The 11,814-nt window shown below is 40.4% G+C and overlaps 1 protein-coding gene across 2 annotated transcripts in view; it reads left to right on the top strand.

Moving 5' to 3' along the window:
* Nucleotides 1-4,639: 4,639 nt before the first annotated feature.
* The window catches only part of RNGTT (RNA guanylyltransferase and 5'-phosphatase), a 187,011-nt gene continuing 179,836 nt past the window's right edge, over nt 4,640-11,814 (top strand). The window contains exon 1 of one of the 2 annotated variants that reach the window (XM_086745338.1): nt 4,640-4,819. In XM_086745338.1, coding sequence (XP_086601464.1) covers nt 4,756-4,819 — 64 coding nt within the window. In that variant the 5' untranslated portion in view covers nt 4,640-4,755. The remainder of the gene's footprint in view (nt 4,820-11,814) is intronic. The other variant, XM_086745339.1, reaches the window with a different exon arrangement.

The raw sequence follows: 11,814 nt of genomic DNA, 5'->3' as shown, positions 1-11,814 counted from the left end.
TTTTCTTTCTGCTAGTCACCTTGCATCATGAAATTTTACTTGGTTGATTACTTTATCTATACTCAAAGCACATTACTGCCATCTGATTTCATTTTATGCAGCAGACAATATATTCTTAAATGTTACAGCTGGGTATTTTTCACAGTGTAGATTTCCACTGAAAATCATCCTTCACAGCTGATGTGAATAAGGCCTCAGGTGTCCAGGTCAAACCATAAGAACTCTAGGGAGACCAGTGTTAGTCCTCCAGGAATGACAGGGACCTTGCTTACACGCAGTGTCAGCTGCTTATCTCTGTTGCATCAAGCACACCATCATTTCAGCTGCAGAGGAACAACAGCAGGGCATCTTGTTTTTCAGGCCTGCAAGTCAGTGCTTGAAGTCACTGCTGTCACCCCTCTTCAAGAACATCTTCAAGAACAGCAACGTTTTGGACAGACACCTTCTTCCCTCTGTGCAGACACACGTCTTTCCAATTCCTTTCCAGACAGATCTCCTAAGTAAATCACCTGCTAAGTAAATCATCTGCCACGTCTGCACGTCAGAGCTAAGCCTGTTAACGTCCCCTGTAGTGGTGTGAGATTTACACGTCATCATGCCAGCACGTGCATGTTTGGTGGCGTAGTCTCGTGGTGACCACCTCAAGCATGATAACCAATTCAGGGACCTGGATTTGAAGCAGCTCCATCCCAAGGTCGCTGCGTGCTCCCTGCCTATACACAGATTTATTCTACAGGTTGAACTAACACTGTAATACCTTAAAGGCTAGAGCCAAAAATATCGTATTCCTAGAATGAAATCCTGAAGGAAAATGTAAGATTTAAATAAAGACTTGAAAGCAAGCTGCTTATATTGCATCCATTAGTCTTAGTTTTATTACTCTGTTTACAGAAAGGAGGGTGTAGTCTATATTCTACTACATGTTTGGGTTGTCTTGTGTTGGAAATCTTCTTAAGAACGGTATTATAATCTCTGACTAGGGAACAACTCCAGCAGATGATTTTGCTATTTTATGCTGTTTCCTGTTTACTTTGGACAGGAAAAATAACTGGACTTTAATGTACATAATTTTAAGTCTGTGAGGTCGTAGTGCCACCTAATGTCTTGAAGACTAAAGACTGGTAATTTTATTGCTGAGTTCCTCTCAAGGCCCTCTGTAGGAAGAACACTGTAAATGACATTTTATTTTCTCAAATACATTGGAACATTCAAAATTTTGTTTCAACATCCCTTTTCGGTATTGTATACACACAAGAAAAAAAAAACACCTTTATTTTTAAGTCTTGTTTTCATTTTCAAATCTGGAAAAATAATTTATCTCAGAAGTTAGGTTCTTAATTATTTGTTGACACCAAACAAGCAGGCATGAATTAAAAAATGTTGAGCTCCTAGCATCTTCTATTGATTTTTAAAAGACAGTGCATACCCAGCATTTTTAAATGTAGAGGCCTACATTTAAAGAAACCTAGAGAACCTAGCCATAAGCAACCGTAATATTAACTTTCAGTTAAATCTATAAGTATGTTTGCATTGTACTGTTTTTTAGTTTTTCAGGTTTTTTTTCTTCTGACACTATTAGAATCTAACTGCTATTGGCATAAAATACGACTACAGAACAAGGAAGTTACAATATTTATTCAGATTTAAACACCCCTGCACAGAAGCTTCATTCATGCTGAAAGTAAATCAGTCATAAAGGAACATTGTAGTAGTTATATTTTGTCATATGTCAGATTGCCATGAACATTAAAAACAATAAGCAAGGAATTAATTAACTGGATCAGTTGAAAAAAAAAATTTTCTATGTTCCATATACCATAACTTACAAGTTTATGGCATCAAGTTTCTTTCCAGGTGAACACCTATACTATGAAATTGAAAAAATAATCCTTTATGAATCATGTTTGTCTACATAGTTAGCTTCTTTCACAACTACTTCCACTTAAAACCTGTTGTAGTCTCAGTTTAGCAAATAATGTGTTTGGTTTTTGTTTTTTTTTTTAAAGAAAATTTGTTACTAATAGAGTCAGAAATGTCTGACTTAAAGAACATCCTGAGGGATAGTTTTATTTTCTTACTACATTCATTATTCCTTTGTGCATACATGGAAAATAACATTATACTGAAATAGAACAGTAATAGCATTGTTGATTTATATCTGTGTTGAAGAGGGCAACACTACGTGTTCTTCCTTTGGGGAAAATATCTAGTCAGTCCACTTCTTGTATAACAGTTAATTTAAATTATCTAGTTACTTACAATATTAACATATGACATTAAAAGTGTGAGATTATGAATCAGCAACAATTTAGGTAAATGTTCCATTTGTAATTAGGAAAAAGATTTAAAGTTTGTGTGTGGGGAGGGTTGGTGTGGGCTTTTTTTTCGGTGGTTTTAAGTTAAGGGAGAACACAAATGTGGCTCTCCACAATCACAAACAATGCAGCTGAGCTGAAACCAAAGAAGTCAACATACCCACAGCACGAGGGATGCCTGGCTACGCTCATTTTGGCTGTATGCTTCATTTTAACTCCCTCCCTTATATTTAAAATTTCAAATATTTTATTTGCCTCGTGCATTGCTAAATAAAAACAGATGTACACATCCTCTCAGTTTAACTATACATCTTTACATGGTATTTTTTCTCTGTAGCTGTCAATTTTGTTTTAAAAGCATATCAGAATCTTAAAGCTAGATGACAAGAACAGAGATTATTGCTCACTCACGATATATTTTTGTGCTGTTCTTCACCTCTGCAAATGGTTTCGTTCCTTATTTTGCCATACTGATGACATTACTGTACATTTCTCCTAATTTACTGAAATCAGAAACTGCGTGTCTTGCAGTTGTTCTTTGCTTCTTGCTCTTTCTGAACACTCCTTGCACTCAAGTTTCACTTTCTTTTCTGGCTGGTCTTCGGCACCACCTGGTGTCGGACTGTTGCTTGTTTGTTCTGTAAAGGAAAAATCGGCACCTTATTTCAAACATCATAGAGTGAGGTTTTTCTGTTTCCCTAACAGTTAGGGAAAATAATGTAAATAGTCTTTCACTGAAGCATGACTTTTAATTTTAACTAGAATGAGAAGATTAACATCTGATGATGACAAAAGCCTTAGAGGGCAAAATTCAGAAACTTATAAGGTAGTATGAGAACCTAATGACTCTTGTATGCAAACTACTTAACTGACTACATCAATTACTGTGAGAGGATATTCTAAGGAAGAAACTATGTCTAAGAAAATCTAGAGTGATAAAATGCAGCAGGAAACATAGTCACTGCTTAATGAATTTTGTCATAAATTCTAGACAGGTCAAATTATTTCCATTGTTTTGATGCGTTCACAGAACCTAAGGGCTTCCTCTTGTATCTGCACATACAACAGTGGTTAGTTTCGCAAACTGACTTGCAAAGGCAGCACACCTGGCTGCACACGAAGTGCTGACAGAACAGTACTGAAATGGAAGTAACTGGAAAATAAGCTATGAAAATAAAAACAATCTGTTGCTGTTGTTTCCTAATGCTTCACTGAAGCCACCTGTACCGGTTTTGGCTGGGATAATTAATTTTCTTCATAGTAGCTCACAGGGTGCTGCATTTTAGACTTGTGACCAAAACAGTGCTGGTAACACAGGGATGTTTTGGCTAACGCTGAACAGTGCTTGAACAGCATCTCAACCCATGAGTTTTTGCACTTTTACCCTTCCGATTCTCTCCCCTGTTCCACTGCAAGGGGGAACAAGCCAGTGGAGCTTAGCTGCCCACGCCATCACCTTAAATATTCCTTTCACGTAGGCAAACACTGCCAGGCTACAACATCTGAGCCCACGTAAGGGCTCACGGAGAGTTTTCACTGGGGTTCTGTATAGAAACACAGTTTTTGTTACATGAACCTATCTGCAAGCCTAACCTTTCTGGCCATGCCTTTTTGTAACAGAAAGGGAAGGCCCAGTAAAGAGGCACCTCTGCTACACTAGCCAAGCTGTTACATGCAGGCTAGAACAGCCAGCTGGAGCAGGGATCCATCTCCTTCCACCTCCAGTCCCGGCTACAAGGGAACATCCAGGGAAAACTGAAAGCAGGGCAAGCAGGTCTGTCCAAGCCTCCATTCTCAGCTCAGGACGCTTCCCGAGCCTGACGTACTCTGCTACTTCAGCAGCCTCCAATTGCTTTCTCTTTCAGGTACCTGCCATATCTCTCCTGAAGCCCGCGTAAACTTTTCCCAGCGAGTTTGTGACTTTCTCTCTTCCTAGGCCGCGGAAGCCTGGTCTGGGCTGCCCTGTTCCAGGGAAAAACCCGCCTCACTTTTCACCGGGAATCTCTTCCCGCTTTTTTTTTTTTTTTCGGAGGAGGGAGACACAGCTCAGCCAGTACCTCAGCCTTGCGTAGCTGCCCGCTACCTCCCCAACGACTGACGGCTCCCGCAGCCTGCGAGCCGCCGCGGAGCCCTTTCCCCGCTACCCTCGCCCCCTCCCCACCCGCTTCCCGGGCCCGGGCAGCCGCGGGCCAGGCACCTCCCTTCCTCCCCCCCATTTCCCCCTCCCTGCGCCGGGGCCCGACCCGGAAGCGGAAGCGGCGGCCGCGGTGCGCTGTGGGGTAGCGGCGGCTGAGGCGGAGCTGTGTCTGAATGAAGGCGCCGCGGGCGAGGGGCCGCCGGCGCCGCTGAGCGCCCCGGGGCCGCGCCCGCCCCGCACTCCCCTCCCTCTCTCCCCCGCTGCAGGCGGGCGGGTAGCGGCGGTAGCCGCCTAGGCCCCGTCATGTCCTACAACAAGATCCCGCCGCGCTGGCTCCACTGCCCCAGGAGGGGGCAGCCCGTGGCAGGTGAGCGCCCGGCCCGGCTTGGCCCGGTCCTGCCCCGCCCTGGGGCGGGCGTGTGGCGGTGGGGTCGGTCCCCACAGGTCCCGGTCCCCAATTCCCCCGCTCCTCCTCAGCGCCGCGGGGCGGGCGGGGGCCGCATTGGGGCCGCTGCGGCCCCTCGCTCTCCGGTCCGGCCGGGGCTCTTTGCTCCGGGGCCGCGATGGTGGTGGTGGTGCGAGGGCACCGGGCAGCCACCCCCCCACCCTTCGGCCGGCGCAGCCCCTGGAACCGCTTCGTCCCGGCTCCCTTGCGGGGATATCGGCCCTTTCCTGCCCTTGGGAGCCTCACTGCTGGGTTCCCGCTTCGCGCTGCTGAAGTTCAGGACTAAAACTTTTCCCGTCTGTCACGTCTGATGAGAGAGAAGGCGGCTGGGCGTGCAGAAGCTGCCATACTGGAACATACCTCAGCCCTGACGAGTCCCCTGTGCAGCTTCTTCCTTGGTTGTGGTTTTTTCCCCCCCCCCGAAAACTCAGTTTATCACTCTTGATTTGTTACTAGGCCCGCTGACAGCGAGCTGTCAGTCAGTGGTGTGTTCCGAAGCTGTTTAGCTGGAGGATGAGTTTAAGCGCTGCGCTCCAAAGTTTTGTGTGTTTTTCAGGTTTCATTAGTGATTGCTATCATCTTGGATGTTCTTACCCGTAACATGCTGTCTGTCTCGATTGTTGCTAGGTGTCTAGGCTTGCTGGCATCTAGTGGCAGTGAATTAGGTATCATTTAAACACACGTTTTTTTGGTTGTGAATTAACTATCATACTGACTTCAGATGAATGTTTTCCTTGCTGCCTGGTATGAGATAGAGTAAGCAAACTTTGCTCTTTTCAGTCTTCTCAAGTTCTTCTTTCCTTTTTAAGGTAAGCAATTACAACCCCCAGGTTTTTTTTTCCCCAAAATTTTCTAATTTTCACTCTATTCATCTGCTGATCCATAATAATTTAAAGCTATTTTTTCAAAGTGCAGCACTTGCTACTTGGTGTGCTATTCTAAATGACACTGTGCCATGATTTGCTTAATAGTTACAACTCCTGCGTTTTCTATCCCACATTTCCACATCATCATCATCTTACTTTTTTTTGTTGGCAGTTGGGTGTGAAACTGAAGACACTGACGACTGTTTACAGGTTTATTTAGAACCTAGTGAGATATCTCAGTAGGCTTAATCTTCCCATCAATATGCATTATTTGGCATTTATCAGTATTTAATTTCAGTCGTTTGTTTTGTGGGTTACTGTTTTCCCTCAAGTTCCTTATATTTCTCTGAACTTGACTCAATTGAATAACAGCATTGTTATATTGCTCATCTTCATTATCTTTTTTCCCTGATCACTGGGAAATGTATTGCTTTGTATCTAATAAGAGATTTAATAACCTAAGTTGTTAGCCTTTGACAAAAATAGACTCTTTATTCTTTGTTTTTCTTCTCAGAAAGTTCTTGATCTCTCCAAGTTGTCACTTTTGTTTGTCTGTCTGTCTTTGTCTCGCTTCTCAGAAATAGCAACATAGAGTAAGCAAGAATGCAGGTCATCAGCATGTCATCTGCTGTGCCATCACTGCTTGGGTGTTTGTTTATTCGGTAACTGCAAGGTAGTTCTTTTCCATTCGGTGCGATCGTGCACAAGAATTTACTGCACAAAAAAAAGGGGAAGTGCTTGGTTAATTTCTTTGACTGCTTTATTGTAATGTATATTTACATTAGTTCACCTGATTTTTGGTTTTTTAGTGTGTACAACATAGCAAAAGTCGTAGTACACCATCAGTCTTCTCTCCTTCTTTTTCTATTTTACATTCAAAGACATCTAACAGTTTTATTGAAAGATAATTGTAAGAGTTTATTGATGTTGGTACTGACTCCCAGATGTGTTTGTTATATTCTAGTTTTAATTAACATTTCAATCAAACTTCTAAGCGTCTGTGCGTGAGTTTATTCTCATCTGATAGTATAATAGTAATAATGTTTCTGAGCAAGGCTTGCCTGGCTTCTGTGGACTGGTATTCATCAAGGGTTTGATCACGACCCTCTTAGGGTTGTGGCATCTAGTATTTCTAGATGACCTCACATACAAGTACTAATGAGGCCTGGAGCTCTTTTGTTGGTGAATCTGGGTTCATTCAGTTTAACAGGACCTTTCATTCTGAACGAGCTGTGTTGATCTGTGTCTCTCATTACTTGACAGTTTACTTCTTTAAATATTGATGTTTTTCTGCCACTTTCTGGTTTTACGGTTACAGCAGTTCTTCAGTTCTTCAGGATGGAACATTTTCACGTTTATTGCATTGTGGTAGCACCTCAATCATGTGCTTGGTGAAAAGAGCTTTCTCTGAACTCTTAGATGTGAAGTGATCAGGTTCAGGCAAGATATTGAAGAAAAGACGCCAGAAGTGTCTCAGCAGAGTCTTTCAGTCTCCTTCTATTGATTCATGTTAGTTAATCCTGTTCTAGATACATGTGGCATGCAGAACAGTGAGATATTATTAAAAGCATCCATGTTGTGTACGGTTATAGAGATAGCACCTTAAAGGTAACTGTAATGCCTCTGGTTCAGGAAGTTGCTGAGCTATAGCATGTTGAGTTGGGGAGCGTAATCCAATGATTGATTGTTGTTGTCATCATCCTATACTTTTTCCTAGGCATCTGTTATTGACTTGTTTTGATGATGAGATACTAACTGAAATGGATGCTTTGACCCAAAATAGCTGTTCTTGAAACAGAAGACTTACTTTTTTGGTTTTTTTGTTTTGTTTTGTTTTGTTTTTTGCTTTTTTTTTTAATTGGGGATTTTACTATTTCATCTTATTCAAATTTCCCTTTCTTATCCTTGGTCGCTTTGCAGAGTCTAGCCTTCCTAATGAATGCTCAGTCTAAACATACCATAGTCATAAACAATTAGTGGCTGCTGTTACATATTGAGTTGATAGCTCCATGTCAAATTAAGCTAAATTAAGGGTAACTCTTTTACTGGTATGCTTGGGAATTAAAGTTTTAATAAAAGATAAAAAATGTGCCAAAACTTGAGCATGTGTGTGTAGGAAATTTGAAGTCTTATGTTGTTCACTTTGATTTCTCTCAGATTTATCCACTTGCTGTCTATGCTCTGACATACTGGACTCTTATTTTTAGAATTTTTACCTATTTCTCAACCTAAAGAACTACCATCTGTTATACAGGTAACTAATTTGGAAAGTGATTTTTAATATCCACTTTCCAAAACTATTTGACAAATTTGAACTTAATTGTGGAAGTAGGTAATCAAGTGTAAAAGTTCTAGTAACATTTTTAAGTTAATTTGAAAATTTGATAGAGGAGTTACAATTATTATCATAATTTAGTTTAGGTACAGTAATGACTTGGGATGCTGTGATGTCCGTAAAATATCACCTTATTACTGTCAGATAATCTAGTTCAACATAAAGCATTGGTTATTTAATTTCAAATGCTTATGCATGGAGACTTCAGGTGAGTTGCAATCAGTTTTTACTGCAACGCTCCTTTAGCATAAGATGTCGGGCAGAACTGTAGCATAGACTGTAGCTACTGCCTCATTTATACGTGCCCATATTACTCAGAAAAGTTAGAAATCTTTCTTAGAATTAAAGCTTAGATTTCCTGTAGCTTAATGACACTTCCCTGGAAGGGGCTTACATGCTCACTGGGAAGGAGGATTTTCAAGCTTCTGTGCAAAGATCAAACAGGAAATTTGCCAGGTAGGGAAATTTGTTTTCTATGTAAGAGGAATACAGCATGAGATTGTATTCAAGGTCTTTAATACATGTGTAGCAGTCACAATTTAGCAAAACACAAGAATGTAAGTTAAGGAGACAGTGCTTACTGCAGAGGAGTAATGTAATTTATTAAAAAAAAAACAACAAAAAAAGGTCTGAAGGAAAAAAAACCCAACACTAAGCCAAAAAACCCCTAGAGCCATTGTTTTCATAATCTGATTTAAAAATTTCCCTGAATTTTAACCAAAGTACATTCATTTGCTGCTCTCTTCTAACCTTGGCAAGCAGCTTGTTTGCTGCCACGTAAGATCTGTTTCTCAGTGATACCACCAAACTGCAATTTGTAGAAGCTGGGCACCTAAATGCTTCCAAAGATCTGGGTTTTGTACTTTACCAAGTGATAGTGAAGTGATTAAAATACTCATCATTTCCAGAGCTGTGTGCAGGCATTCAAATCCTGCAGGGGATGCTGACTAGACTACTTTGCCTGTCTTTTCCTGGTGATGAACGGGATGGTATTGTGGTTTCTCTGAAGGAAATCAGAGTGAAAATCAGACACTACATCAAGGTCCACTACTGAGAAAAGAATGAACACGTTTGTTCTTTTATTCTAGAAGATGGAGCGCAGGAGAGTCATCAGTGTGATTGTACTGTCTCTGATCAGGTGCTACAGGAAACACTTTTAACCTCCAGGCACTGTTTTCCAACTCTATTCTCTTTTCCCAGCGTCTCGTAGGATGATAGTTTTCCAATGTATCCACCGACTCTTGTCTGTGCAGCTCTTTTGTTTTTAATCGAATGCCTTGGCTAAAAAAAAGTTTAGGTATGTTCTTCATGTTCTGTAATGGGTGAGTGGAGCTATTAGGATGGGAATGACAAGTGGCAAAGTTTATTAAAAGACTTTCAGGCATGCTTGGTGTTTTGCAAAGCTTATGGCAACGATAGATGTTTGCATTAAGATAATCCAAAATTAGGATTTGCATAATCAGTCTGTACAGAGGAAGGTTATAAGTTAATGTGGAAGGGTTAATAGTGAGTGAGAGAGGCTGAATGGTAGTGGTGAAGGTGACAGGGAACACAAAAAAAAGTAGGTAGATCAAGAAATGAGGAAATGGAGAGGAGGTAGCCATGACCAGAGAGGAGGATGTGTAACTGGTGGAATGAAAAGGCAGAGGGACGTAGAATGAAGTTATGAGTTTTTCTAACAGTCAAATAAGTTAAAGTGACTATAAATTTATTACCATTTAATGTATATGTTAACTGAATACATTTCCTTTTAGCTGTAAAAGGTGTAATGGTCTCAAGACAAGTTTAACAATGAGGATGTTTCTCATGTTGCTGATTAACATCAAACCTGAGCTAATAAGTTGTGTAAAGCTTCTCAGTTGCCATAACTATCTGTCTTCTGTGGTTTATAATGTCTCTTTCTTAAAAGTTAAATGCTTATTTGAGACTCTATGGGATGTTTTAACAGAATTTAAGGCTACAGAGAACTCAGTGAATTTTAATTTATTGTATAGAGAAACCGCTTAGCAGCATTCATTTAGTGAAAACGTTATACACTTTTCTACTTTTACAAAGATTAGTGAGCTTATCTCTCAAAACTTGATTTCTAACTGAATACAATGGATGTTTTAGTGTCTTTTCATTCCATGTGGGTTTGTTTTGCTGAAAACAAAAGGATTTTGTTTCTTTTATTGTAAGGAAATGTTCTGTCTTGATGAGAAAGCGGTATTTTTCATGAGTAATTTAGAAAACTTTTTTAGGATTAGTGCTGGGTGTGCTGATTCCCTTGAGGATCTGAAACTAAGCATTTAAATGCTGCGTAAAGTCTAGTGGATGGTGGCTGTTACTCTGCATTAAACAGCTGAACAGATGCATGAGGTGGTTTAAGGATAGTATAGAAAGGGGTTACCTTTTTCCTTAGTTCAAAATATCCTGTGGATATTTGTGTTTCTAAATAGGAAAAGGTTTTTAAAAGTTGCTGAAGTTTTTTTTTTTTTTTAAAGTAATATATAGAATGAACTGTGGGGTTTTTTTTTTTTTTTTTTTTTTCCCTCTAGGAAGTAGGTAGGTTAACTTCTATGAGAAACATTTTAGAAATGTGATTCAACTACATTGGGATCTGGCAGTACTTTTTTTTTTTTTTTTCCTGGCACATTTATGTCTGGTGCTCCAATTTGGAGTTCTTGGAGTTCTTCCTGCATTAAAAAAGGCATTTCTACTACTCTTCTGTGCTACACAATTATATCATTGCATTTCCTTTGATTTTAAGAGGGGCTGTCTTTTCAACAGCATGGAAACAGTTTTGTGGAGGGGGAAGAAAAAAACCTGAAAGTTCTAGGGCAATAATTTTTTGAGGGGAGAGTGTTTATTTGATCACTCTTGGAATATAGTTCTTTTAACTATTTTCATAGATATTTAGAAATGCTGAGGTTCTCCCAGTTTTACTCCTTGCCTATATTGTTAACCTTGGTATGGCTGGGCAGATGTGCCAGATCTCTTTCTTAGTATCGATTTGAATTCATTTTCCACAACTAACAGCAGTGCAGGGTCCCAGGTGCGCACGAGAGGAGGTGTGCTGCTTCCCGAACGGATGTGATGGCAGTGACGTGGGCTCTAAGTTCTTGCCTGTTTGGAAGTGTGGGGTCAGCGCGTGCTGTTCCTGCTGCACTCGGAGGCAAAGGTGTGCCCGTAGCTTGCTGGGGTGCAGAAAGAAAGGGCTAGAAATCTCTAATGAGATTATGTTAGATGTTATGTGGTGGATGTGATGGATAAAAAATGAAATCAATATTAAAATTTCTTTGAGTTTCTAGGGAGTGATGGATGTAGTCTCCAGTAAGTGCTAATTCCGGGTGTCTGAACCACACATGGGTGCTGTGTTTCAGAGGGAAGCTTGAACGCTGCTGTAGAACTCTCCCAACAAGCCTTAAGGAACATGTTAGAAAGATCTGTAGTGCGTAGCTGTTCTGGACCAAATACTTTTTTTTTCTTTTTCAATTTGTTTTTTTTTTTTAGCAATCTTTACTGTGTTTTATGTTTGCAGGTAATCAAAGCTGATATTTACGTGCTTGGGTAGCAATGTCATCTAAAATGCTATTTTCATGATTTTAACTGTAGCAAATTTAAATTTTCTCTATTCTGTTGTGTGGTGTAGTTTTGCAGCTTAAATCACACTAAAAGCTCGCTGAAAATGTGAAATTACTTTGTTTTAGATGAGCTGACATGCATTTCCTTTGAAC

The sequence above is a fragment of the Chlamydotis macqueenii genome, chromosome 3 (genome assembly GCF_036417535.1).
Source record: "Chlamydotis macqueenii isolate bChlMac1 chromosome 3, bChlMac1.mat, whole genome shotgun sequence".
Taxonomy (NCBI): Eukaryota; Metazoa; Chordata; class Aves; order Otidiformes; family Otididae; genus Chlamydotis; species Chlamydotis macqueenii.
The sequence above is the reverse complement of the archived record's forward strand: the minus strand, read 5'-3'. Positions and strand labels throughout refer to the sequence as shown.